Source organism: Temnothorax americanus, unplaced genomic scaffold (assembly GCF_048541705.1).
Source record: "Temnothorax americanus isolate GAGA-0224 unplaced genomic scaffold, ASM4854170v1 Scaffold74, whole genome shotgun sequence".
NCBI lineage: Eukaryota > Metazoa > Arthropoda > Insecta > Hymenoptera > Formicidae > Temnothorax > Temnothorax americanus.
Genome location: NW_027509797.1, coordinates 186,816 through 214,722, shown reverse-complemented (window position 1 = coordinate 214,722; position 27,907 = coordinate 186,816). Strand labels below are relative to the sequence as shown.

Genomic DNA, 27,907 nt, shown 5'->3' with positions numbered 1-27,907 from the left:
TCGCATACTGCGTTGTACATTTCACATGAATAATATTAATACGAAAGAGAAAGAAAAATGAATGAGACAGATAATTGTAATAAAATTACTTTCATTTTTAAAACTAACTTTCTTTATTCGCGCTGCATTCTTATTTGTATCCAATATGATTTAAATTTCTCAAACTCTCATCAGCCATTCTCTGCTTATCCCTAACTACGTACTAAAAACAATTTCACGTACAAAAATAATCGTAACAACAATCAGAGATAATAACAAAGATTCAATAATATATATAATTCACATTCACATAGAAAGCAACAAACTCGTCTATTTTTATAGATGGTTCGTATACAAAAAATACTAACTCTGGTCCTACATTTCACGTTTATACATATCAAAAGGCATTCGCTACGTAAAATGATATCGTCGGTTCAAAATATCGTTATACGAATATACGGTATACGTGTGTTGTATACGATACAGAATAATTGTTACGTCGTGTGATAAACTGTCGGTAATATCCGAAATAGAATATGTATGTATGCGCGTTGTTCAGAGAACTATGACTTTACATATATAAAAAGTCTTCTTAAAGTATGTATTACAACTTTAAGTGGGCTTAATATCGATACCTTTTAACAGTTTTCTAATTTTCAACGCGATATTTCTAAAGATTAAATAAAGTTGTTTCCAAAGTGTTTATTTATTCAATTGTTCGATTACCGAAATATTTTAATCATTAAAAGCAAAATTTTTTCACTTCAAATCTCATTATTCCGATTGCTGTCTTTATTTTTACTCGATCACGTTGTCGACATGTTTTACATAACACAAACGTCAAGTATTCACTTTCGCTTATCCAATTATATAAATATATAAATAAAACAATTATTATTATACGCACTGTGTTGTAAACAAATAAAATAATAATGAAATAATCAACTTGATGTTAGGTTTATCAATGCATTGATCGTAATTACATTATCTTGTATCAATTTACTATAACTTTTTACGTTAAGTATCGAAAGTTATTACGCGATTCGGCATTCGGCGTCTCTAGCAGCAATGTAGCGATATAAATCTCGCAACAATGTCCTTTATATCGTACTTTGTAATGCGTTAATAATGGCGTAACTTCTTGTGCCTCTTCGACTTGTGAACATCGGTTGCTTAACAGTATCGCAACATGAATCTTCAAACATGTAATACAGCGACATTTGGAGAACTCTACTAGATACATTGGATAAATATATAAGTCATACGGCGCATATAGTAGTATAATATACATATTTTCTCCATGGAAACATTAAGAAAGGAAGTGTAAGTAAAAAGGCACTATTTCCGGGTATGGGAAAGAATCAGTTTCTTTAGGCCCCAGACTTCTATCAAGTCCCACCGCGACATTACAGACCTGGCATAAACAGAAGTTACGCCGCTCTGTCGACATGTCACCCTCATTTCATTACACTTGCATACTTGTAAAATCTTAATCCATTATTCATCCATCGTAGAACATACCGAAATACTTTATACCGGAGTAAAATTATAAATAGCCACTCTTAAATTCAATATGTTCAAGCATATACTCAACAAATACACTGGAAGCATAAACTTATTGATTAGTTGCTTTATAAGCTAGAATGGAATTCATCATACGCTACAAAACGATGGAATTTTCTCATATTATCGCATACGGTTGACTAGCCACTGGGAAAATGATTAATTGGCAAGAGAATGTTCGATTTTTCTAAGCACAGTTTCAATATGCACATCATTTCGTCACAATAAATATCAGCTTGCTGTAATTGCATTATGTAAAAACACCGGTGTTACGTTATATTGACTGTCGAGGATGACATCGATTTAACAATCATTCCATTAAACGGGTGTTTCATGATCAGTCTCTTCGATTCTTCCCAATCTCCAAGCATTCGGGTCACCTGCCGCTGTAAGTTAAGAGACATTTTTTAAATAATTTTTAGTCATGCAAAGAGAAACAAATAACAAATAAACAAATTTTGAAATAAACATATATAAAATATCACTTATTACCACAGTTGCATTTTCTCATTTATAAGAAAGTTGTAGTAACAACGGTAATAGAGTATATGGATATTAGAAATATATATCTTTATAATACTGTCAAATCAATCGTAAATGTGATAGAAAGTAAGAATTGTAATATGCATCTAAATTTCTAAATATTAATATATTATTCCCAAGATTAACATTTCAAGATTAACATTTTTGAAGACATGTGTGCTTAACATATCTGCTTTATAGGTATTGCTTTTTACATGTATTTGTCACGTATAAAAATTTTCGAAAGCATAGAAAAACTCACCTCTTGGTACAATATCCAGGAAGAACAATTAATGGAATTACTCTGCGACATTTGTGTAATACATATGCATCCATTGCAGAAACATAATATGTACATCACATACAATTTTTGTGCTAGAGTGTTGTTGCACGATCGGTAGGCAAGGATATTACAACGAAGTCTGAACGTTGTACGACATAGGGGGTGGGAGTAATGTACAGGGTGGTACACGTAGGCGGTTCGTATGGTGAAGGGTGTTATTCAGTACTTCTTGATTCGTGTACAGCAACGGCATTCGCTCTTCTATTTCCAAAGCAAAATCAAAGTTGATGCAAAATTACAAAAAAGGTGCATATAAATAAAAAAAATCTATGGCACGTATAAATCATTATTACATCTTGACAAATATAATAGACATAATTGAAACCGTATTGGTATAAAATAATGTGAGTGTTCGCAACAAAAGTATCAATTGTGTTCTTATTTAATGTTGTCTGACATTGCTTACTTAATATTTATTAGATTTGCATAATTCTATGCACGTAAATAACCATTATTTGTATAAAAAATTAGCGAAAATCTTAACATGACAAGCCAGAAAAAATACATATAATGAGCAAAATTATATTTACCGTGAAATTAAAATTACAATGAAAGTGTTGAAAACACAACAGGAATACTACAAAAGTAAAAAAAAAAAAAAAAAAAAAAAACTGGATACATACAAAACATGCGCATGCCCGAATAATATGGGAAATGTGCATTTTATTAATTATAAGAGATTGCTGACAAAATAAAAAAATATACAAGATATAGTCTTTTTTGCCTTAAGAAGATACGTATGGCGTCCCAAAATTAGCATATCGATGAAAATAAAAATTCAAATACAAAAAAGATAAACAATTTTATCATACACGATTTTGATTGAATTCTTCAATGTTGGTAAAAATAAAAACTACAGATAGAAGTTCATACATACCTTGAAGTTGACGACTGATGAGAGCAGTAATGCCTTGACTATCACCAGTCTTTTTTACAACAAAAAGTTTTGTATCCGCGTCATTTTCTAAGGCTCCAATACCACCCAGACCAATTATCTGCCCATTCTGCTGCTGATGACTGCTAGCAGCCATCGTTTCACTCACCTATAAAATAAAAAAGATAAATGTAATAGAACAATACACATACATATTGAAAATCTTCATTAAGAGCTTTCTAACAATTTTATAATTTAATAAGTTATATAGAAGATATTCCATATTTTTGTGATGATAAAAAAAAAACCTGCTTAACAAATAAACTGTACCTGCATCAATTTCTTAACTACATCTCTGCCCAAAATGTGATCAAACACTGCCTGCAGGAATTGATCGCTAATTATGCTTAATTTTAGTTTGTCTCTATGCCATAATAATATCCTTGATTCCTCCATAGCTGTTATCGACACCTAAGCAAATATGACGTAATATCAAATATTTATATCGGCATATCGGAATTATCGAGTCGGATAGAGATAAAGATATTGAAATAAAAGAATTTGCTGATACGAAGAATGACATATCGACGAACAATTTACCTGGAAGTATTCGTCCGTTGAGACACCAAACCATTCTGGAGAATCCAGGAACTGATGTGGGAAGACGATATGTAACGCTCTTCCATTTTGCGAGACAACTAGTCTACGAAGAACAAAAAAATAAAAATATAATGTTATTAGAGAGTTCTCATAACAACAAATAAACCTAAAGAACTTAAGTAAGGTGCGGTCTTACTTTCCCGACAGCACCAACGATAAAGAATCGACTTTGGTCACTTTTTCTTGTGCATAAACCTCTTGATACTTCAACTGGTGAATGATCTTCATACAGTTTAATACTTTTCTGAATTGATGACGAGACACTCGTAATGGCTGGAACACTGCAACGTATACCTACGTGAAAGAAGACGACCGTGACACATTTTTATTTGAAATAAATACACATTAAGGATTTCAAACGAAATTTTATCTACGTTGCACTATAAATATATTACTAATTATATTATTTTATTAATTACGAATATTTAAAAACAGGTTCTATTAAATAGCGTAGACAGATTTTATATATATATATATTCGGATAGGGATTAAATAAATACCATTCGTAATAATATATTTGTAACAGTGCAAAAATAAACCAGAAATTTTTGCGTACAATACAAACGCTGCGGTCAAACGGAAAGCAAATTACATAGAGTCATATATCTAACTGTACCGTACTACTTCTCAAGAGTCTCTAGTATACACCTATTCATAAGATATATAATAATAATAATTTTGAAAAATATAGATAAAAATGAGCCATGTCAAATAAATTGTGCTGTGCCTGTTCTTTTCTCTATCAGTTTTGTAAATAATTAATACTCCCTCACATCATCGTCCTCTACTTGATCTTCGCTTACCTCTTCAATTTCCTTTGTAAACTTGATAGGCCTGAGCTTGTAAAGAAGCGTGCATACATGGACGAAGTTGACGACAACAAAGAGAGCATTCCAGAGAGCGGCATCCAGCCAGCAAGCTATTGTCCAGCCCCACAAAGCAAGAAAGGCACAGCCCACGAGTAGAGTGCACCTTAAATAAAGCACACCGCGTATGCCGCTTGGCGCAAGGTGTGACAATAGGAAGAAGGCATTTGCGAGTTGAAAGTAGATGTGATTCACGTAAATTCCTTGATAGGGTTGGCAGGTAAGAGCTCCGTACAGAAAGGTTGGAGGCACTATCGGCGAACGAGGATAACCGGATCCATGGCTGACCACCGACAGTCCAGTACCTGTACAAACACGAGAGTCACACATTTCGTCGATAAAGTAGCGCTAAGCGATGGCAACCCGAAATCGTACCTTCTCTATCGTCAGTGGTCACATTCCTGCATTCGTCGTTCTCGTGATGTGCCGACGCTGGTACCGATATCTCCGACGTGACGGTATTACGAGGGACATTGGACGCGGCTGCATTCGTTAGGCTGGCATCGATGGTAACAGAGGTCCAATACAACAGCACGACGAACGAAATGGAACCCCAGCCTATTCGGCTTCCTATCGGGTCAAAGCAGATCCACATCCCCGCATTACCACCAAGCTGGACCGTATTCGTTTCGCTCTACAAGCAAATCCATTTGTATATTTTATCGCAAATCGTATTTTCCACGTATATATAACAACATTCGTCTAAAATCCATCGACATAGGGATTACCTACGTTTTTTTTATATCGTCATATGAATTTTCGCGTAACGTAACGTAACGTTACACGTATCGCGTCAGACAAAATAATGACTCAATAGATTTTAAACCTACACGTACGTATGCATTAAATCTACACGCATGTTGTGCGTAGCGTTACTTCAATTTCATATAATGATTCAACGTTATAAATTCATATTGCAATACTTAAATAACGCAGATTAAATTACTCGTTACAATTATACATTTCACATGTACTTATTTATAAATAATATAAAAACAAATGCCCTTTGTCGCGCTGCTTACATTTCTGTATTAATCTCAGCTAAAATTGGAACTGGACGACGAGAACCATCTTGCAGACTTCAGATCGAGAAAGGATATTTGCATTACCAATGGCTGTGGGAAGACAATATCAACATCTGTAATGCATACAAACAGACGTTTTAGTCAATCGCGCATAAAAATATAAGACTAAATGTTTCATAAAAAAATCTAGATTACAAGATTATTATTACTCCCAAGAATTGTCTCTCTCAAATCTCTATCGTTATCTCAATCGGTTAAATAACGACTTAGATAAGATCACCTATCGTCGTTATATTAATAAAGAACTTTTGCAGTTGTTGTCAAAAAAAGATTTATCAGCGAAAGATGGCGTGACGAGTCAATTTAAAAAAATCAGACTTTTATCACCGCCTGGTGTCCTCAAATTCTGACTCTGTAAAAAGGTCTTTAATTTATCACTACGTGTACATATATATATCGCAGAGTTGAATCTCTCAGAAGCAAAAAACGTCTACAAACAAGACAAAAGGCACGTGTTATTCTTGCACGTCTAATATATCGTAATGTTCCAAATGCAAGAGGCACATAATTATCCTCATTTTTATAATGACCGAAACTATTTGAATCGCCGCGGGAACGATTTAATCCAGTTTCCACGATCTCGTTTCCCGTTTCGCTCGGTTAACACATTATAATACACATATACCGCACATTTGCGATTCACATCGTCAACATGCCATTTCATACACGCGACCTCGGGATAATACCTATCCCGAGACCCGAGACTCGGAACAGACCTCGAAGCGGACCGCCGAGCGCACGGACCGATTTCACGGTATAATTTCGATCGACGAGCGTTGTGGCACGAGATTACATACCGCGATGCACAAATTGCGGTCGGACGGCACGAGAAACGAGAAGCCTCCGTTTCGAATTCGCGGACTTTCCACCGTCCGTCGTTGGGAAAAACGGAGACCGCGGAGACCGCCGCCGGCGCCGTCGCCGTCGCCGTCGTCACGGATACACCCTCCCGAATTCACCGTCGCGTCGCGTCGTCGTTGTCGTGTGACTCGTGACGCGAGTTATTAAGAGTATCCTTTTCGCGAAATCAATAAATAACTTACTCATGGAAAATCGGCAACGGTGGGGGCGTACGCAAGGCATACAGATGAGAAGGCGAACGATGGTGTGACGACCGTCGCTCGTGAGGGAAGGGAATTCGAGGGGATCGTCGACGCGTCGCCGCTGGCCCGGCCGTAGGCGCGCAAAACAAACCGAGATGACGAGACTAACCGGACTGACGACTGACGCTGACCGGCTGACGAGTTGACGTCTCGAGTCTCGACGTCTTGCGTCTGACGAGTGACGACTTGCCGTCGCCGCTCGCCGCTCACTCGATCGTGACGGAAACGTCAAACTATAATAGTGCGGCGGCCGCCCGTTGCAAGTAGAAGTAGAGTCAGCAACCGTCTGGGGCCGCTAGAGGCGCTACGTCTGGACGTCTGGTCAGTACCCCCTCCCCCCTTCACTCATTGGTCGCGTTCAGCGAGCCAAGCTGCTCACCGCTCGGTAGCAATCGAACGTGCGTGGCTTTTCTTTTAGAACCAACCACGCAACGTAGAGTGTTGATAAGACGAACTCAACAGTCGTACAACAGTTGTGTCTGCTGAACGCGCCCATTGGCTTTAACCGAAAATGGCGGAACCAATGAACACTGAAGAAAACTCTGTGCAATTCGAAACATATTCCATCAAATCTTATTATCTGTTTAGATGATAATAAATCATATTTTATGCGATAATATATCCTATATCTTACTCGTTTATTGCCCTACAATTTTTCCACTTTGCTTTGAAAATACCAGGCTAAACTTAATTTATCAATTTATGAAACTAGGTATGTAATGAGATTTATATTTTTGTCAAATACACGAATATAACATTGATACGGATTCTGATAGGTTGAAAATCAATTGCCTGTGTTATTCATTATGCATCCAGATTCCAGCCATATGCCATATGCCAGCTATACGCATCCAACTTTACTGATTGTCAAGAGTACAAAAATTTGTTTATCAGTTTATCGACCGCGGATAAGGACCAAGAAAAGTTTAGATTCTCGGCAAAATTTCAGTATAACATAATCGGACAAGAGGTGGCATTTACTAATTACATTCTTAATTTAAAAAAATAAAGAAAGGAGCATATATATTCCGTTGAAGCAGTCGCATTATCTAAAATGGAGGATTCACACTGCGTCCGATGTTCGACGTACGACGATCCGACATCCAATAAGAAATTTTTGTCTCTAATACTTGCATTGGCAGTGATTGGCAGCAATTGGGCAGCAATTGGCAGTATTGGCACACGTGCTATGCGCACATTTAAAAATGGCGCTCTTTAGCCGTGCTAATTCGAATGCCTTTTCCTTATTGAATCACTGTTATTGCAAAAAGTCCATGATGGGCACGAATAGATTAAAATCGCGCAATCGCCTCTCGATATCGTCAACCGTCCAGCAACACAGGAACAATAAACAAAGTGAGTCACGCGACAAATTTACAATATATAACCTATAAGCTCACAAATATTATGCAGTCCTCTTCAGAGCAATTTATTAACGTAGTTGTGTTGGATGCAGCATGAATCAATATCTATTAAATCCTTCTCTCTTCACGGTTATTTATATCTTTCCGCACTAGGACAATCTATATTTCCATCTGGCAATTTTACAGATGCAGAAGCGGTCGGACTCGAGGCTGAAATCATCAAGAGAAGAAACCAGGCATGTCGAAGCTTATTGATACAAGTATACTCATCGAAATCACACAACGATCTCCACAACTATTGCTCACGGTTTGGAGACGTCTCGAGTATGCATCACTATCAAATGAATAGTCAGCATGTATGTCAGGTGCCGCTCAATGTTTATCCAAAGTTATATATGCGATATTAATACGTGGATAACAAATACCGTTATAAAGATATACTGTATCGCGTGACTAATTTTAGAATTATATCTTGGTCGAGTTTGAAGACGTAGCGTCGATAAATGAAGTTATGTCGTCTGCTTCCTTTGTAAACGGAGATTACGTCGCTCCCGTAAAATCGTCGGTGTTGTGGTTCCGTAAAGGACAAGTTGCTGCTTTACAGAGAAATAGTAAGAAAAAGGCAACCCTGTCTGTGGAGAATGGTTGTTCGTTGCCTACCGACCAGGAAATTGTAAAGCTATTGTATAACGCGAAATCGGTAGGTTTCTTTAATATTATTACAGTTACGTGTCGCGTTACGGTGGGAATTATCTGAGACATTTAGCCCTGTAAAACTCGTAGTCTCCGTTTCGCAGATATCAGGACAGATAATAGTTCTCTACGAGGCGCTGAAACTGACTGATTTAGAAGTAAGACTGAGATTTCACACCGCTCACCACTTAGAGCACTACTTCTCTCGGCTATTTCGGAATATGAAAGTTCTGCCATTCGGCTCCTCTGTAAATGGTTTCGGAAGGAAAAGATGTGATCTTGATTTAGTTCTTGTTCCCGACGACGGTGAAGAAGTAAATTTGTATAAACGATATTTGAATCGGTTAAATGTACTCGCGCACTTATAATACTAAATGCCAACGAATTGTAATATTTACAGCGTAATGCCACGAGTAGATTGGTATTTCACTCGAAATCTATGAGGCATAACGATAGGACTGAAACGAAAGAGTTTCTGGGAATACTTGCGAATACCATGCAGTACTTCATCCCTGGAGTTCTTAATGTGAGAAAGATCCTGGAGGCTCGAGTACCTATAATTAAATTCCGCTACGACTACACGCATACCGAATGTGACTTAAGTGCGACAAATATGTAAGTTGAAAGGTATTTCAATTGTATCCGAGTTGTGGCGTTTTCTTTATGAAACTTTTAAAAATAAGATATGTACAACCCTCGAAATACTGAGCTATCTCTTTCAGGACTGCCATATACATGACCGAATTATTAAATTTGTACGGAGAGATAGATTGGCGGGTAAGACCGCTCGTTATAGCGATACGGGTATGGGCGAAGAGTCAGGAAATAACGTCCGATGTACCAGGGCAATGGATAACAAACTTCCCTCTTACGTTGCTGGTGCTGTTCTACTTACAACGGAAGAAAATATTGCCGTCCTTAAAGACGTTGAAATTGTATGCAAGTAAGTGACATTATCATAAATAAAAGGGTTGTATAACGTCCAGCCAATAAATTGCATCTTCTTTTCTCTCATACAGCGCGCAGTGACATTCGTTGCGCGGAGAATGGCATCGATTGCACCTTCCTACGGGATATTAACAAATTGCCAGCCGATTACAAATATAAGCCGAATCAGGACACTCTGGAGACGCTTCTGCACGGTTTCTTCGAGTATTATTCGACGTTCGATTTTAATGTGTATGGGATATGCATTCGCGAGGGTACGCAGATTCGAAAACCGTCACGGTCGGCGCTCCATATTACCAACCCCTTAGAAACGACGTTGAACGTCTGCAAAAATGTAAACCTCTACGAGGTGAATCGCATAATTTCGATGTCGCACGACGCGATCTACGCGCTAGAGACTGCCGACAAATCCACGAGTAGCTGGGGTATCATGACTTTATTGAAAGTAAATAACGGCAACACGCATCAGAGGAAGTTGAACAGCACGGAGAAACAAATTATCGAAGAAAAATTCCCGGAGAATCATTCCTACGAAATTTCTGACAAGTTCGAAGTTAGCGAAGTCAATATCGATGAGACAGAAACGAAGAAGAAAGAAACGGTATGATACTCGAATGAATAGCGCGACAAAATATGTACTTTATCTCTACAGAAATACGTACGCTGTATATATATTCTGTATGAGACACTTTCCTTTTTGTACCAATGATTTGGTATTATCTATAGTGGTGTCAGAAAAATAGAGACATTTTACTTGAGAGGAAGAAAGAGAACAAAAATGACGGGGAGAACTTTTAATGCGGTCGATCGTGTGTACTAGCGTGTGTATTATAATATGTGAAAATAGAAGAGAAATGTACATAAAATCGATAATTACGTATAAATCAATTTACGTATATTAGCCTCAAATAAATACGCGTAAAATATTACAATCGGTTATCGGATTAATTAATTGGAGACTGTTATATCGTCGCTATATTAATCCCGACAAATTGTGAACGTTGGAGGGGCCAAAATGTTCTCTCGTGTATTTCATCAGTGGAAATTCCTAATCTGCTTTGTAAAATTCAACAAGTGGGAACGCCGCATATGCGTATCTATTTTTTATACATATACATACAACCGCGAGCACTTGTAAAACTGAAGCGAACAACGAGGATCGCTTTCAATAGACGGTAGATACGGTATAGAGAAATCAAGGGTATATTTATTAACTTGTATATATTTTACTATACCAGCAATTCGACATTTCTCATACATGCTTACGTGTGTACACTCGCTATAATTAGAACGTTCATTGTAACCCTGCCGAAGATTACAAATCTTCGCTCGTGGTTAAATTCGAAACAACGATTAACGATCGCATTGACTTTCACATGGAGGAACCGATTCCTCGTAATACCGATTTATCCTTACGCCCCCCGTTTGCAGTAATCGCGCGTGGAATATTATCGTTACATTATAGTCGATAATTGGTCCGCTGCGGACGCGTCGTAGGGCGATCACACCGGGTGGTTTTTATTGATGCGACTGGCGAGATTACGAGTAAACGCTCGAATTAGGCTATTCTTCGCGAATCGAGTATCGTCGATTAAATTCGTAATATGCGCAACTGGCAGTGTTGTTTACTAGCTAAAGTATTTCTCGACCGATCGAATTGCGCGACGTACTTTACTGGACTATGCATCCGACCTGTTGACGTTCAAGGGAAGAATCTCGTGCACCCCGTGTGCACGGATACGACGGGAATAAATCCGCGTGTTTTAACGGAGAGACGGGAACACGCGAGAACAGGACTTTTGTAATAATGAAATCGAGATAATGTGCGCCCACAGAACGAAATGGGCATTTGTCTGTATACAGTTTAGATTGCAACGTCAACCGCGGTTCTCTTCTGCAATTATTGTACATTGCACACGCGCATTTTTATCCGAAGAACCTTCTCGCTATCTATCCCTAATCAAGGCTCTACATGTATCGACTGCCCCAGGCAGATCGTGTCAACAATGGATCTGTTTTCTATTGCTGAACAAGCTGCACTAGTCCAGAGTTTATCTTTTTCCTTCTAATGTGGAGTAAAAAAGATAAACCAGTTCAGCAATAGAAAACAGACCCAACACGAGTAGTGGATGTGACGCATCATCATACATCGTACTCTCTTTCTCTTCCGCCTCTTTTAACGTCTGGGATTTACAGTGGCAGCGATACCGATCTTCGGCGTTTTCGTCATATCGAGTATGCAATTAAATCGCTATATAAAAGGTAGTTCGCGAGAGCTGTACGTCGTCGTACGCGATACAACTTCGACGAGGGACACAATGTAAATGTCAAAAACGTCGGAATAATACAAACATACCACGCGTTTGATCGGGATCTCAAAGAAATCTCTCGAAAAGTAATATAAAGACGAGCGAGTGCGCACCTGTCGAAGGTGCATTCTCGATAATAAAAACTTTTATATTTTCACATCGCGCAGAATATAGATCTTTTTCATTACCGTTTTATATTTATATATCCATTATTATTATTATATTATTATTATACTAATAGAATGTCCAAAATCTTCGAAAAACCGATAATGTCGGCTCTCACAACAATACGCTCCCGTTGCTAATAAATAACGTGTATCGGTGTATACTTAAGCCACTTAGGGCACGGTCGTTTAGTCTTTTGATCATTCTTTTCCTTTTTTCTTTTCTTTTTCTATCTGTAACGCAATAGGCTCGCGGATATATCTATCTCGCGGACAATATTTCCTCACGTAAGTCTTATATACGCGCTAGGAGAGGTTGCGAAAGGAGCGACAAAAAGCGCCTCAATTCGTTTTGCTCTTACGATGATGACGATGATGATGTAAATGATGGTGTCGCTGAGAACGCGTCTCGTGTACGGCCGCCACCAAGGTGCGCACCGCCTCCTCGTGACCCTCAAAGCTGTCCGCTTTCTTCAGCTGGCCGAGGGACGAGGCCCCCGCGCCCTCGCCACCGGCGCCGCGCTTGCTCTTGGGCCGCGGGAAGGTCTCCCAGGAACGCTGCTTCTGCATGAGAGACGACGACGTCCGTGAGGCCGATTCGATCAAAACGACCAGGGTTTTCCGGGGGTCCTGCGCGATGGATTGTTGACCTACCGTCCCATCGGCGATGCTCGATCGCCTACTGTTACCGGATCCGGTCGTGCTCAGACTGTCGCAGCTGGCGCGCCGTCGCCTCCTCGCATCGCTCGCCGCCTTCCCGTCACCATAGAACAGCTCCTCGGAGTCGCTGGCCGGGTAGATCTTGGCGACTTTGCTGCTTGGGATCGCTCGTATCTGATCGTCGGCCGGGACCGCGTGCACTTGCGCTTGCACACGCTTCTTCGCATCGCCCATGCTCGAGGCCTCCGAGATTCGTTGATACTCGCTCTCGTCGCCTGCTGGAAGCACGGGACTCTTTTAGAAGACGGTCTCATCTTCTTCAAACAACGCTGCGAGATGACGACGAGACACTTAACTTCGTAAGGGTAAATGGGCGATAGATGTGTTAATGCGCCATGTGGGTCAATGTATGTATATATCTTAATCTTTCTTCGATATACATAATATATTTACATATATCGTATAATATATATATATATATATATATATATATATATATATATATATATATATATATAAGCGTGTGCGGACGAGCAACTTTACGTATTCGGCTGTCGGATGTTTATCGCCTCTAAGTCTAAACCCGAAATTTCGCCCGGTGGACTACAAAGGGAGACCTGCGTGTCATAATGTATCAGTACTCGTTTGCGCACGACGGTCCTGCGATTCTCTCGTTCTTACCGATATGAGACTGCGGCTGCTGCGAGTCGGTGCATCTTTCCGCCTGATCGAGCGCCTCGGCGGAAGTGTCGCCGGTGCCGCCTTTCAGGGAACGATACAACGATCGCATCTTGCTGCCGGACGAGTGACTGCCGGGCGGCGTCTTCGGCTTCGCGCTGTCTGGCGACTTACGCGAACGCCGGCTCTGACTGCGATCGCGGCCGTCCTCTCTGCCTGGCGATTTCTTGCGATCGTCCTTCTGCGTTCTCGCCTTCTCGATCAATTGACTGAGTACGCCCCGTTTCGGATCGGTCGATTTGGCCGTTCCATACACGACTATGTTGCCGCTCGAGTCCAGAACGGCGCCGACACCGCCGGACGGCGTGCGACATCGCGTCGGGATCTCCTTCGTCTCTGAACGATTAATTAAATTATCATTTAAATATGCGTAAATATTTTATGCTTTTATTATTTTAAGACGATCTAAGGAACATCTGAGATCATGTTTCCTTACCCTTCATGTACAGCGCGTTATCGGCACTCGTGGCAGTGCTACGTGGATGACGATGATCCTTCGTGGGTGCTTGAGCTTGTGGGTGCGGTGGCGGCTCCTGCATCTGAATGCGCGCCAGATGATCGAGCAACGCTTGCAGATGTTGACTATTGGCCGCATCTGCCGCGGCCATGCTCACTTCCCCAGCGCTGATGCCTGTCGAGAACGATTTGACGAAGGGCTCCAGCTCCTGAGCGAATATTTGCAGCTTTTTCACTTCGCTCCTCAGCGACAATATGTCATTCATCTGAATAGAAATAACATACGATTAAATTAAATGGTAAATGAGACAATGGTAAGAGAGACGCAACCGCGAATCTAACTTATTGGCTGGGAGAGCATACCTGAGAATGGAAAATCTCCTTTTCTATGTGAATCCTGCACATTTGTTCTTCCCACAGCGCGTCAAAGACATTTCTCAGTCGCTCCAGTTCCATCTGATGATGCTCCAATTGTTGTTCGAGTAAGCGGCAATCCCTTGCCACATGGTCGTAACGTATACCCAGCGGCGGAGTGTTCGCTTTCTTCAAAACGGAAACGTCCCTCTGCAACTCGCCCAACCGTTCCCTCACCGTCATCAACTGCTGGCTCAGCTCCTTCAGTTGCGTGTCGAAGGTCCGACAATGATTGGAGAACGGACCGCCCTCAGATCCGCTCTTCGGCGGCAACCTCTGAGCAGTCTTGCTGCTCTGTTGGGAAAACATATTCCTGGCGTAAAACGCGAATGGTACATATCAGCGATCTTACAATCACGTATACCGTGTTAACTCTCAATTATCAATTACGACTCTGTCTAATGATCCGTGAATGATCCTGCCGAAGGATTAATTGATATATTCTACTTAAAGAAATACAAAGTCACACATAATACATCGAATGTAAAATCTTGCGAACAAAAGATACATACACGAAAATATGTGCGAGGATGACATCGGAAACGAAACTTGTGATACGAATGTGAACGATCACGACGATGAAGAATCATCGACTGTGCGATTGCTTGCCTCGCTCGCACGTACCTGAAGCACCTGCGGTTCCGACTGGCCTATCGTATGGCCGCCGGCCATCTGATCGTACAGAGACTCGGCGGTGGCCTTGGGCATCTGCACTTGACCTATGTAGGGATGTAGGGCACGCGCGAAGTCAACCCGATAATTCGTCTTGATGTGCGCGGCGAGCAGAGGCGGCCGCGACGGATGGCCCAGCTGGGCGACGCGACTCAGTCGTTCCAGCATCGGGTGCGCGAGCTCGAGGAACTGATACTTGGTCGCGCCGGTGGTGAAGGCGGTACACAGCATCAGGTGCATCTGCAGCACGGGTAGCGCGCCACCCAGCGCAAGCAACTGCGAGCGCACCATGCGCTCCTTGCCGTCGAATTGACGCTGCAACTCCGCGAGGACATACGCGTGCGTCTTGGTGATCGCCTCCTGCATACCGTGGCAAAAGGCGGTCAACGCGCGTTTCTCGGACTCGAGGCTGTGCCGCAGCTCGTCCAGCTGCGACTTGAGGGCCATTACGCCGTCCTTGATGCCGGCTTGGAGCTCGCAGATGGAGTTGACCGCGCGCTCCATCTTCTTCGAGGCCTGCTGCCAGGCGCTCTCGATATCCACGCAGTGCACCCGCGCGTCCGGAGGCGTGTCGCGGAAGCACGTAGTGCACAGCATACACTTGGCGCTCTGGCTGAACATTATATAGTGCTCGCCGTGACTCGGACAACGACGTTGGGTGTCTTTAACGCACTTGCTCATGTGCACCACCTCGTGGGTCGAGAACATCTTCGCGCGGTGGGTGTGTTCTCTACAGTGGGTGCAAAGCGCTTGTCCTGTAAACGTACAACGCTTTCTTTTTATATTCTATGGATAACTCGATACTAGTTGAAAAAGATATCTCCTTTCTTCAAAAACATACCGCACGTCGTACAGAAAAACATAGTGGACTTATCGCGCTTGTCACAATTGGCACACGGTGGATTTTCAGAGTTTGCCAATTCCACTAATTGGCGTATCAGCTGATCGGGAGGTGGTAGTTGCGCCCCATCTTTCAACTGTGTCTGTTGTCTGTGGACATATTACAGTGAAATATTAACATAATGCGGTATTATTACGCATCGTTAGAATTATAAAGCCGTAACGCAAATAGAAATATAATCATATAACTAAAAAAAATATTTGTTCGTTGAAAAGTAAAAAAGAGTATTATAAACAAAACATGAAGAATAAATTATATTCAGGCGAAAGGCGTCGAGGAGCAATAGTGCCGCGCTGGATAAATCGTCGCATGTTATCTACCCGCAGAGGGGACACTTGATCGTCCCGTCGATGTGCGGGCCGTGTAAGCAACGGGCACAGAAGGTGTGGAAACAGGAGAGCAGGCAGGGCTCGTTGAAGTAATCGTGGCAGACACCGCAGGTGAGGGGGTTCCTGGGCCCGCCGCCCGCCGTGCCGTCGTCGCCGACCCCGTCGACCGCCGAGCCCGAACTCGCCATCGTCGCCGGCACTCGGCCACCCTGGGTCGCGCCGCCGTTGACCACGCGCGCGCGGACGACACGCGCCTTCCGCCTCGCTTCACGACACCGCTCCCTGTCCCATGCTCGCGCACCCCTCTGCAGAAGAGAACGGAAGCGATTTATCGGGATGCTGCGCGCGCGTGACTTACCGCGCGACGACGCCTGGACACGATCGCCGGGGATCTAGAACGGTTGTCTTTACCCCTAGAGAGAGAACCCCGATCCCGAAGAGGGTGGTTTAACGGCTGCTGCTCGCTCGGCCCGTCATTCTGACGTAGCGCGACGCGCTTTCGCGGTGGCCAACCCCGTCTCTGCGCAACTGACGATCAGAGCACTCGGCACTGACGTCACCGAGCCACCCATCGTCCCCGATCTCACCCTCGCCGCCCTCGCGGATACGCATGTACAAGAGCGGCATGGAAACGGCGCGTGTATATACGTACACTCATACACACGTGTATCGTACGTGCAGAGATTTGCGCGGTCGACCCGGCTCGCTCTCGCCCTCACCCACCCTTTTGCTCCCGTCCCATTCCGCGGCCAGCACCACCCACCCGCGCACACGTATTCGCGTATACGAACACACCCGCGGATGTGCAAGACGACTCGGGGAAACTCGGGTATTGGTGCAGAAGGGTGCTGGCGAACGCCTTCCAAACGGGGTAGAGAGCAGCATCTAAAAAATAAACACATTAATCGCGCAACTCCTTTCCCTAAGATAAAGTTTTTTTTTTACCTACACTAAATTCTCCTCTCCGTCACATACGTGCGTAATAAATCTTTTCGGTTTCTTAGTACCGGCTTTTAGATCCATCCCCTTCGTCTGTCGGAGGGATCTTCGAAATAACTGGGTATTAGGATCTGCAGAGGATACGTCGCGTATCTAGGGCGAAAGATTATTTGATCTCGCTGCGAAGCTGCTTGAAGGTACACAATGTATTCCAAAGATATATGTTCGTCATCTTTCAATTTTTCCACGCGATCCACGGTAGAAATAAGAATTTTAATACTGTAGATATTGAAAAAAAAGCAAGGTACGATGGAAACGAGATGTTTATAACTTAACAATTTATCTATACATATGTCGACAAAATCAAAAACAATCGCATATTGTTTTTCCTAAATTGTTCATAAATAATGTATGAAAACTAATTGATTTACCGATTATTAATCAAGCTTATTAATCCAAATTGTAGTGATGACACTACGTAGAAGATGCAAACTTCTCGTCCATCGCATTTGTGTCTACAAAAGCGTTTCTCGAACGGATCACTCTGCCATGGATGCTGATTTTTCGGTTCCTTCGCATTCTACCGCTCGATACAACGTGCCTTTTACATCGACCCATTGGTCATGTGAATCCGATTGCTGGAGGTAGCATGAATCCTCGCTCTTCTTCCCGCATCTAAATCTCAATTATCCACTTATCAATTACCCTCCCATTTGTCTCTCGATTCACCCTACTTGAGTTTTGATTATTCGATTATCCAATTAAAGAGATTTCACGGGCTATTCATATCATGGCTCTCATCCTCGATATTCCCTCATACCTGGGAAAATTTATAACTACGTTAATTAATTAAGTAGCGATAACGTTTGGCTAAAATTGGAGCCAGAAAGAAGAGATAGATATACATGGTATATACGTTCTCGCGATCAAGATAATTTATTACAAGATCGGTAAAAGAAAGAGGATAAGTACTGTGGATTTTCGCAACTTCTCGTTCATCCCATTGCACGTTTCTCTATTGCGATATCCCGATATCTCGGTGGAAATAATTTCTCCCTGGAGAATACCGGACCTAGACGCTCTCTGCAATCTCTGCGTCGCGAATTTTTCTATTCGTCGGTTTACGACAATCGATTCACGGCGCTTCCATTGTCGGTGACTCGCGGCTTAACCGGAAGCATCCCCTTTCTTCCTTCTTCCTTCCTTTCATCGCCGCCGCACACGCTGCAACGTATTATACGGAACATTGATATTAAAAATTCATTAAAATTGCGCGCAAAAAGAAAAATTGACAGCTCTGCCAATTCCTTGACGAAAAGCGTGACTGAAAGTCGATCCTCAGTTTCAAATTAACAAATTTTTTAAGAATTAGCTCGTATCTGGGTCGTTTGCGCCCGCGGCATATTAAACAACCAAAAATTCTGAAAAAATTCATAGGTGACGGTTTCTTCAGATCTTATATCTATGAGTTCAAACAATAATAATAATAATAATAATTTAATCGCGCTAGGTAAACAAAATAAACCTGCTTTGGAAAATACCACAATCAAAATGTCGAGAACGAAAACGACCTACGTTTACGGTTGCAGGGTTATTAATTTCCTGAAATGTGAATCTAAAATAACGGGCTAATCTCAAATTATTCACCTATATAATAATATATTCAAGAATAAAGCTCCCCCAGAGTTATAATCTGCAACTAAACATTAGCGATTATAAAAATCGGTTATAATTAAAATTATTGGATTCAAGAGAGAAGGTAATTTCGCTGATTTCGCAAGATACAATTCTAGCAGGGTTGCGTTTCAATATTTATTCACTGTCAGTAACCAAAATCTATAGTTTACGTCATTACTGACAGCGGAATTGCTGTCACGAGTCACGATGCTGTCAGTGTCGGGTGTCAGCTGTCACCGTCACATATTTCTTTTTATACTGCGGCGACCGGCGGCCGGCGACTGCGCCGACGCGTCAGCACAGCACTCGGTCACTCGGTACGCCAGTGTCGCCAGTGTCGCCAGTGTTTACAATTCAAAGTTGATGGTTGATTCGAAGGCATGGAGGATCAATAATCCACGCGCCGTTTCCCCGTTTTGCATAATCGCGTCAAGTCGTTCCGCGATCGCGCCTAAGCATGCCGTCACGCGGGGAGGACATCCTCAAGGGTTTTCAAGTGTATCCTTTAATTTGAAAATTAATTTAAGCGCGATCGCTCCGCGTTCGCCTTAATTGGCGGGGCTTTGTAGGTTAGAAATGAAACGTCAAACTCAAACGGTTGTAACGTTTGTTCCTTGTGAGTTGTGGCTGAGAGCTCCTCGTACCTTTTATCCCTCTCCGCCGTTCTCTCTCTCTCTCTCTCTCTCTCTCTCTCTCTCTCTCTCTCTCTCCAACGTCTATAATTATGTTTTTTATTTCATTTTAATCATTTGAAGCGTAACGGTGCAGAGATGCAAAGAATCAGATCTTTAGAATGTCGGTTTGACGACTTGATTTACGTAAACGAATACGTCTCCTTAATTATGGTTCAGTAATTGGATGAATCTGCGCGACGCCGATAGCGGGAAGATTCTCTGGCAGGGTAACGAAGACTTGTGAGTACGATCGACTTTCCAGATATCTTACCGAAAGATGACGATAGATTTTGTTAGATAAATTCGTATTCCTCACTTTTGCAATTTTCACCTCTTTTCAAGATACACGACTGATCCCCTTGTCCGATTACAGATCCGTACCCGACGTGGAACACGAGGCGCGCGTACCGAAGAAGATCCTGCGATGCCGCGCAGTGTCGAGGGAGATTAATTTCAGTTCCGCGGAACCTATGGAAAGGTTTCGTCTGGAACAGAAGGTGTTGTTCAAGGGGCGCTGCCTGGAAGAATGGTTCTTCGAGTTTGGATTTGTCATTCCAAACAGCACCAACACGTGGCAGAGCTTGATCCAGGCGGCACCGGAGAGTCAAATGATGCCAGCGAACGTATTGAAGTAAGCGGAGACCTATCCTTGGTGCTTTTTCCGATTATTTCATTGATTAATTGTATATGTTTTCCTTTACAAATAGCGGCAACGTCGTAATAGAAACAAAATTCTTCGACGACGATCTCTTAGTGTCTACCAGTCGAGTCCGTCTCTTCTATGTCTAAGGCGATTTCTAAACGGTCCTAATAATCGCACGTAACGCGGGACCAACTAGTGTGAACGGACTCTACGTGAAAATAGAACAACGCACGTGTGAAAAATTTCTTACAAGCTAATCGGTCCTTTATATCAGACACCTCTTATACGTACATTACTGATACGATATTGACAATCTCATAATTTTGTAGAAATCTACGTAATTGGAGTCACGCAAATCGATAAAAAATCATTAACTTTTATTAAAAATTCTCAAGTTTTAAGCAACTGCATTTTTCAAACGAGGCCTAATGTTTTTCCACTCTTGAGAACGTAAGGGATGTGACCTGCACTGCTGAAGCACGTAATTTAGTTATTTGTTAAGTATAAACGCAATAAGTTTTGTACATATTGTAATACGCTACACCGCGAGCAATAAAGTTAAAAAAAAAGTTACGTTTTGTATGCGTTATTTAGGTTTTATTTTTATAATGCTATTAAACCATAATATTTTGTATCGTTAATGAATCCCTTAAGTTTTTGATCGTAAAAAAGAAATGCAAATGCAGCGCTCAACATTTTTTCGATACACGTGAAGATATTACATCTTACAGTTTGATAAACAGCCGAGGGAGAGATTGCTGTCACAAAAATGTGAATAATGTGATTAGAAGATTGCAGAGCGTAATTGCAAATCCGCGGAGTTGATTCGTCATAAAGATCGGCGAGAGATCTACAACTTTCTTCATCGCACGGTCGTACCGTAACAGCCGTACGCTATTGATTAGTGGTGCACAAGCAACACATTTTTTAGGCTTCACCACACCCCTTGAGGGAGTTCACTTTGAGTATACTCTGTCCCCTACTCTGCTTGTACGCGTTGTACAAGCGTAAGGAAAAGAAAAAAAAAACGGAGGACGAGGAAACGCCGAGGAGTCGCCGCGCGGTTAACTCGGATGCGAACGAACTTCCCGTCGACGGAACTTGCGTTTCGCGTGCGATTAATTCAGTCGTACCCGACCTGTCGGCTTCCCTCGGCGGACCAGGAGTTCTCGCGTAGGGATGGATCTGAACGAGGAGGACGAGAGCGGAAACGAGAGCGGCAGGCAGCTATTTCTGGTCGGCGCGCCGCGCGATCCGCTGGTGTCAGCCGGTGCGATTGTAGCGTCATCGGCGAGTGTCCCCGACGACGTCAACCAGGGTGACGATCTGCAGTCGACCGCCCTGACCGGTCTGATCGGCGGCGCGCAATCCACCTCCGTCTGCTTCCCTACGAAATTCAGTAAGTGTCGCGACGCGACGCGACGCCGCGTGCCAACCCGGATCTGATTTAATTAACCGCCTCCGTCTCCGTTGTCGGTACCCCAAGTTGGGGTAGAGCGTCGCTCAATTAAGTTATTGCTAAATGCATTAAGTGGATCCGCGGTCAACCCTTTTTCTTAAATAGAATTAGCGGTAATCAGTTTAAGTTATGAAGCGGTTGCCACTCCGACGTGTCCGCGGAATATCGCGGCGTAAAATCCGACGACGAGCGAATCGCTTCGCGACATTGGCAAACGCTATACCGATCCTTCGCGAATTTGACGGTTTGACTCCGACATATCCCGTAGTAGTATTGAGACGATCTTGTCGGAGAACCGGGAACAGCATCGTCACGACGAATAAACTGTGTTTTCTTGTAGCGTATGATTTCTCGACTAGTCCTGAGAGCGAAGAGAGACCGTCCTGCGTCATCGGCAAGAGGAAGCAGCGTAGGTACCGCACCACATTTTCCAATTTCCAGCTGGAGGAATTGGAACGTGCTTTTCAGAAGACCCATTATCCCGACGTGTTCTTTCGGGAGGAACTCGCAGTTCGTATCCAATTGACCGAAGCTAGAGTGCAAGTAATTTCCGCATGTTTCCCTAACGGTATACGTAGTTAGATGTACTTGGGGTATCTGTTAAAGAATTTGTGTCAGTATAAAATTTCCTCGCGGACAGGTGTGGTTCCAAAATCGAAGAGCGAAATGGCGCAAGCAAGAGAAGCAGTGTAAGATCGCAACTCATATGACATCGTCGCACTTACCACCGTCGGACTGTCAAGAGATGCAGCAGCAGCAGCAGCAGCAGCAACACCAGTCGCAACACTCGGATCACCTGTTATTGGAATCACCGTGTAGTCCTATATATCTCGGCATGGAATGGGCAGGTTTCTCTCCTTATAACAACACGGACAGCGCATCGTCCCTTATCGCGAACAACGTGAACAAACCGACGGAGACGGAAGCTGACGGTAATCCGCTGCTCGATCCCGAATTGCTACAATTAAAGCCTCCACGTTCCTAATAATATTAAAAGTACATATACATATAGCGTAACGTATTAGTTGTAACCTGGATAACGTTCCATGTGCTTTCTGAGCAGTTACGCGATTTACTATAGTAAATGAGATAACTTGCAATATAATTTTAACCAGAAACTGTACGTTGCGCGTAAAGCACGAGAATTCGCGAAGGCTGCTGCTTATCGACCGAGGAATGAAATTTTTATGACGAATTTAGGATTTTAGCATTAACGATTGCACGCGAAGGTGCGTGTAATATTATTTAAGAATGACCGTGCCTGGCCTTATTAAATATTAATAATCCATGATTCGTCGATGAGAAGTCATACCGCGATCATATTCTTGAATTAAAGATGAGTGTATACATTTTGTAAGAGAAAAGATGTGTGTATATATAATGGATCGCTCTATTCTCAGACGAGTAGATTCTATTAAAGGAAAAATGATAAATTTGTATTATGTATAAAATTACTCTTTGCGAGACGCGTTACTCCGATAGTCCAATATAAAATAGTAACGTCAACTTTATTCAGTGTGCATATGTTACAAGTCGGTAAATTAATTAAAGTATTTATCAATTGATCGATCCTAGGAGCGAATAAGCGGTCCAAGATGCTTTTCCCGATCTTTTAAATGTCATTGAGAGCTCATTTCCTTTTTTCACTGGTGTTCTTTATTTTGACGACGACTAATTATCCTCGAAGATGATCAGTCGATTAGTCTCGCCGATCAGAACTCAGCGCAATGCCGTTTGGGACGCGTCTCGAGTGAAATAAATTAGTGACGGACGTTAAAAGGTTACGCAATGTACGAGTACTCGTCCGCGCTATTCGCCGTACGCTCGATATACTGTTTATCTATCAGAGTTTCAATGCACTTCTTGATCATTCCGATGGAAGGTGCGAAAGTAACCTTCGATTGACTCAGCACCTGAAACAATAGAATTACATTTTAAACACCGCTATTGCGCGACTTGTATCGAACTCTCGAAATTGCCAATTCACCTCCTGTATGAGCTGATTATGTCTCAATAGTTTGCGACTCTTCATGATGCGAACTATAGCTGCTTGTAAGAACATCTTTCTGTCTTCGTCCACGCTACGGTGCGTGGCCTCCGCATCCTGCGGCGCGTCTCGCTGCAACACGCCCGTTACGCGAAACTTGGTTCTCTTGTTGGAGTAACTAAAATTGAGCGTGAGGACGGTATCCTCCTCCACTTCGCCGTCGTTGGACTTGTTGAGAATCTTACAATCCACGAGGCTGGCGGCGTGCTTCGCTAACTGGTCGTGCGACAAACGTAACGAAGCGGCCGCTTCCTTGCACGGTATCGCGTCGCAATGCTCGAAGAGCAACAGCAACGCCATTTGATACGTTTGTACGGTGACCAAATACGGTTTCTTCAAGTAATTGAACTTGAGTTCGCCCTGACTCAGATGGTGCAGCCACGTAAGCTTTCGACCACTAAATTGCACGTGATAGAACGCCTCGAAAGCCTGGATGGACTTCTCCAGTTGCTGCGGAACGTGGAACGGGCCGGGCGACGGTGGTAGACCGAGCGGCCAGGCGCCAGCTTGCAACACTTTAACCGCGAAACCGGTACCCAATTGATTCTCACCGTCGCCCTCCCGCAAGGTCGCCGTGAACTTGGCGTTGAGATCCGCCGAGACGGACATGTCCGTGAACATACGATGAAGCTTGTTCGTGAACTCGTAACCGCACGCCCGTTTCAGATCGTCGATCATCATTTCCTCGGCGTCCATCGATTGCGACTGCTGATGTATCAATCGCTTCGCCAACATACGCGAATAGAATTTTTGGAACACGTCCTTGTCGTCCACGTACTTGAACACGGTTATGGAGCGCCTCAACTTGTCCTCGATTTCGCTTTCGGAGGCAGCTCTGGGGGACTTTTTCAGCAGAGTGTCGCAATATTTCGCCAGCTAAGTGAAAAATACATATCGTATCGTAACTTATCGATGGAAATCGTAGCCCAAGTTAAAAATATCATCGCTTCCGAACAGTTTACCAATTCCGGCGCTCGGACAGGCTGCTTCGGAGCGGGTCTGTAATTTACGATGGCGGAGCAAGCTTTGTCGAGAGCACCCACAAAAGTTTGATCCGAACCGAACACTTCCTTGATCATTTCAGAATATTTAGAATGTACGTTTAACATATTTTCCACGAATTGCACGTATACCTGAAATTAGAACGTCACGCTTTTCCATAAGATCGAACGAATCTGATAAATTCTTACATTCATAAATTTTTCACGCATTCCGTTATATTCACATTTTCTCCTTGCAAAGGTCCGATCGCCTGCAACCCTTGCAGCGTAACGTGACGAGTGAGATGTTGCACAAGCGGATCCAAACCTCCCGGTAACGACCTCAATAATGGATAAAGAAGAGCCAAATCTCGTCGGCTCTCATTTTTTATCATCATCTCCGCCTCCGAATGAAGCAAATCCACATGCGCAGCTACCATCTTATCCTCGCAACACGCTCTTACCTGCAACGAAACATTGCCGTTACACGACCCCGAGTCGAGTCTTGGAGTTATTTCTAAAACACGCACGAAAAACGAAAGCGCACTTTTGCTACGGAACTCTTGTGAAGGAACTTGTAAGCGCGTGCCTCCTCTTGAGCGAGTCTCCACGTAACTTTCTCTATGTAACGCGTAACGTCCGACTGTTGCAGCAACGACGACGCTTCCGCTGTGTAAAATTCTCCACTAGCCTCTAGAAAAGGCTCTTCAAAAATTTCTTGATACAACTGTAAAATAAGATTCGATTGAGTATATAATTCTCAGAGAGAAAGAGAGAGAGAGAGAGAGAGAGAGAGAGAAATCTCTTTTCCTATAAAACAAAAACACGTAATGTAACCGATTACGTTTAATTTTCCCTTCATCTTGTGCTCTTCTACTCGAACAAAACTTTCTACAACACCACAAATAACGTCGGTCGGCGCAAGCACGTTCGAATCTCTATCGGCGTCGATACACGCGAGCAGAAGAGAGACGAGTTTTTCCTTGAGCGGTATTATCATCTTTTTCTTCCAAATGTCCAAACCGAGTTCGCCAATCTCCATCTGCTCCTGGCACTCTTCCTCCCTGTTGTGCAAACTCGTGCCATAGATGAGTTCTGCCTCGGAGAGCTTTTGCTTCTTGATGTGTTGTTGATTGAGGTACAAGTACAAGCTGTGCAAATAGTAAATGCCCTGCGAGTACTCCGTCCAGGCACGATAATACGCCGGGAGCAAATCCCACTTGTCGTCCCACGAATTGACCCGCACCAGCAAGTGGTCTACGTGGTTGACCAAAAACCTCTTTGTCTCGTCGTACAAACGGTCCGCCAGCGGCTCGGGATACGCAACGCACAGGGAATAAACGTCGCTGCAATCGTAATACATGGCACACTTGACGCACGCTTTCCCCACATAGAGACGAGAAGTAAGATAATTCTTAAATGTCGTACCTAAATCTGTCGTTCCATATAGCACGCGGGATATTCGCCAGCGTTATCACCCCCTTGATGGTCTCTCGTAGGACGTGCCACGTTTGATTAAAATCCACTCTCTTGGGTTTTAGCGACATCCTTCCTTCCACAAACTACCGGTAACTCGATCGCAACGACGACGGGTCAAACGTACGCTATAAACCTGCAAAACAGCAAAGTCACTCGCGTGGCTTTTTTACATACGAGATACATCTATCATCTATGCCATTATTTATTATTTATATACAGGGGCGCGTTCGTTCGAGCGCGGTTAGAGACTTTAGAGAGGCAAGGAGCAACGAATCTCCCGACGCGACGTTCCGATGAAAGATAAAAGCAAACGCCAACCGCGGGAACACATCCCGAGAGCGTCGGGTCCTTCGGCGAGTTTACACGGCTTTGTTCGCGTGTTTCGTACATCGTCGGTTTAAAAATAACGTAAAAGTGAAATACACCACGCGTACGCCGCGCACACGTACGCATCTCTCACGGCCGTTCCAAATCTCCCCTGTCCCGCAGTCCCGCGTCGGTCGTCTCGTTCGTCGTTTCCCCGTAACTTTTGCGCGCGCGGCAAGGTGACGCTCCCCGCAGTCCCCCGCGAAGAATCTTTTTACACTCCGAACAGTCCGAACGCGTAAACGTCCAGCCGTTTGGAAATCAAAACCTCGAATCTAAGTGGCCACCGTCACCGCCGCTGCCCGCTGGGGCGTACGAGCGTGTACTCGTTTCGCGACTTTCGCGTTGCGAAATATCGATTCGAACAAAGAGACAACGGTTTCTTCCTCGGGCCCGGGGACACGCTCGTCGGAACGTGGCGCGGACTCGCTCCGCGGTCAGGTCAGGTCGCGCGTGGGACTACACGCGGGTGCCCGTCATTGAGGAGGGGGGGGGAGAGAGAGAGAGAGAGAGAGAGAGAGACAGGACACCGCACGGCCACGGCACACAGCTGACTGGCTCGGCCAGGCCAGAACCCAGATGGACCGCGTGCCGCGGTTCGTCCTAACCAAAGATCTCCGGGCGCGGGAAGACTCGGGGACTCGCGCGCACAGGGTTCCCTCGACGATGAGACGACGACGACGACGACGACGGGGTGACGAGACGTACCGGGCCGTTTATTTTTGGGGCGGGGACGCGAGTCGAGTCACTCGCTGCCGCGGCGGGACGATGCATGGCACTCGCGCGGCGAGTACAAGAAGCACGCGCGAGCGAGCGCATTTTCCGTAGCCCCTTGCCCCCGTCGCCTCCGCGCCGTCAGGTCAGGCCAGGCGTCACGCGACGGCTGTCGTCTGCCGCTCCCACGGGCTCATGCTCATACTCATGTTGTCATGTTTGCCTCGCGCGCGACCCACGCGACGCGTCGCGTCGTGCCATTGACAGTGCGATACGCGCGTAGATC

At 43.7% G+C, this 27,907-nt stretch overlaps 6 protein-coding genes across 24 annotated transcripts; 3 read left to right on the top strand and 3 right to left on the bottom strand.

The window, feature by feature from the left end:
• Nucleotides 1-247: 247 nt before the first annotated feature.
• Nucleotides 248-7,245, bottom strand: LOC143906614 (popeye domain-containing protein 3). Of its 5 annotated transcripts, none has more exons than XR_013259580.1 (10): nucleotides 7,105-7,245; nucleotides 5,830-5,945; nucleotides 5,183-5,441; nucleotides 4,745-5,112; nucleotides 4,078-4,235; nucleotides 3,882-3,984; nucleotides 3,612-3,752; nucleotides 3,285-3,450; nucleotides 2,327-2,608; nucleotides 248-1,928 (listed from the first exon to the last, which is right to left on the bottom strand). XR_013259580.1 is itself a non-coding variant. In XM_077422808.1 (9 exons), exons 3-9 carry the CDS (start codon nucleotides 5,400-5,402, stop codon nucleotides 1,861-1,863), a joined length of 1,224 nt encoding a protein of 407 aa, XP_077278934.1. In that variant the 5' UTR covers nucleotides 5,403-5,441; nucleotides 5,830-5,945; nucleotides 6,936-7,196; the 3' UTR covers nucleotides 248-1,860. The 5 variants fall into 5 exon arrangements, 1 of the variants encoding a protein (XP_077278934.1); XR_013259579.1 differs by having other exon boundaries at nucleotides 6,936-7,196; XR_013259582.1 differs by having other exon boundaries at nucleotides 5,830-5,922; nucleotides 6,936-7,196.
• Nucleotides 7,246-8,153: 908 nt separating this feature from the next.
• Nucleotides 8,154-11,088, top strand: Mtpap (mitochondrial poly(A) polymerase). 2 transcript variants are annotated; one of them, XM_077422898.1, is made up of 7 exons: nucleotides 8,154-8,351; nucleotides 8,546-8,715; nucleotides 8,823-9,059; nucleotides 9,157-9,366; nucleotides 9,453-9,667; nucleotides 9,775-9,995; nucleotides 10,072-11,088. In XM_077422898.1, exons 1-7 carry the CDS (start codon nucleotides 8,201-8,203, stop codon nucleotides 10,605-10,607), a joined length of 1,740 nt encoding a protein of 579 aa, XP_077279024.1. In that variant the 5' UTR covers nucleotides 8,154-8,200; the 3' UTR covers nucleotides 10,608-11,088. The 2 variants fall into 2 exon arrangements, with proteins under 2 accessions (XP_077279024.1, XP_077279023.1); XM_077422897.1 differs by having other exon boundaries at nucleotides 8,155-8,351; nucleotides 8,546-8,724.
• A 99-nt stretch (nucleotides 11,089-11,187) lies between these two features.
• Nucleotides 11,188-19,524, bottom strand: LOC143906661 (RING finger protein 207). 8 transcript variants are annotated; one of them, XM_077422875.1, is made up of 11 exons: nucleotides 19,442-19,524; nucleotides 18,555-18,806; nucleotides 17,593-18,402; nucleotides 17,055-17,528; nucleotides 16,635-16,948; nucleotides 16,255-16,403; nucleotides 15,366-16,168; nucleotides 14,691-15,035; nucleotides 14,308-14,593; nucleotides 13,815-14,207; nucleotides 11,188-13,411 (listed from the first exon to the last, which is right to left on the bottom strand). In XM_077422875.1, exons 5-11 carry the CDS (start codon nucleotides 16,829-16,831, stop codon nucleotides 12,816-12,818), a joined length of 2,769 nt encoding a protein of 922 aa, XP_077279001.1. In that variant the 5' UTR covers nucleotides 16,832-16,948; nucleotides 17,055-17,528; nucleotides 17,593-18,402; nucleotides 18,555-18,806; nucleotides 19,442-19,524; the 3' UTR covers nucleotides 11,188-12,815. The 8 variants fall into 8 exon arrangements, with proteins under 8 accessions (XP_077279001.1, XP_077279005.1, XP_077279003.1 ...); XM_077422879.1 differs by having other exon boundaries at nucleotides 11,188-13,037; nucleotides 13,128-13,411; nucleotides 18,555-19,462; XM_077422877.1 differs by having other exon boundaries at nucleotides 17,593-17,861; nucleotides 18,014-18,402; nucleotides 18,555-19,462.
• A 65-nt stretch (nucleotides 19,525-19,589) lies between these two features.
• Nucleotides 19,590-21,149, top strand: Prbp (Prenyl-binding protein). Its single transcript, XM_077422919.1, has 4 exons — nucleotides 19,590-19,757; nucleotides 20,111-20,173; nucleotides 20,307-20,564; nucleotides 20,641-21,149. Exons 1-4 carry the CDS (start codon nucleotides 19,717-19,719, stop codon nucleotides 20,720-20,722), a joined length of 444 nt encoding a protein of 147 aa, XP_077279045.1. The 5' UTR covers nucleotides 19,590-19,716; the 3' UTR covers nucleotides 20,723-21,149.
• A 153-nt stretch (nucleotides 21,150-21,302) lies between these two features.
• On the top strand, nucleotides 21,303-23,546 carry LOC143906673 (uncharacterized). Of its 2 annotated transcripts, none has more exons than XM_077422912.1 (3): nucleotides 21,303-21,975; nucleotides 22,376-22,545; nucleotides 22,676-23,546. In XM_077422912.1, exons 1-3 carry the CDS (start codon nucleotides 21,756-21,758, stop codon nucleotides 23,018-23,020), a joined length of 735 nt encoding a protein of 244 aa, XP_077279038.1. In that variant the 5' UTR covers nucleotides 21,303-21,755; the 3' UTR covers nucleotides 23,021-23,546. The 2 variants fall into 2 exon arrangements, with proteins under 2 accessions (XP_077279038.1, XP_077279037.1); XM_077422911.1 differs by having other exon boundaries at nucleotides 22,376-22,578.
• Cul2 (cullin 2) lies at nucleotides 23,525-27,758 on the bottom strand. 6 transcript variants are annotated; one of them, XM_077422884.1, is made up of 8 exons: nucleotides 27,616-27,758; nucleotides 26,491-26,674; nucleotides 25,907-26,408; nucleotides 25,610-25,789; nucleotides 25,308-25,526; nucleotides 25,045-25,215; nucleotides 24,023-24,958; nucleotides 23,525-23,948 (listed from the first exon to the last, which is right to left on the bottom strand). In XM_077422884.1, the coding sequence occupies exons 2-8, from the start codon at nucleotides 26,607-26,609 to the stop codon at nucleotides 23,817-23,819; spliced, it is 2,259 nt and encodes a 752-aa protein (XP_077279010.1). In that variant the 5' UTR covers nucleotides 26,610-26,674; nucleotides 27,616-27,758; the 3' UTR covers nucleotides 23,525-23,816. The 6 variants fall into 6 exon arrangements, with proteins under 6 accessions (XP_077279010.1, XP_077279006.1, XP_077279008.1 ...); XM_077422880.1 differs by lacking the exon at nucleotides 27,616-27,758 and adding an exon at nucleotides 26,759-27,480; XM_077422882.1 differs by lacking the exon at nucleotides 27,616-27,758 and adding an exon at nucleotides 26,791-27,480.
• Between the last annotated feature and the right edge of the window lie 149 nt (nucleotides 27,759-27,907).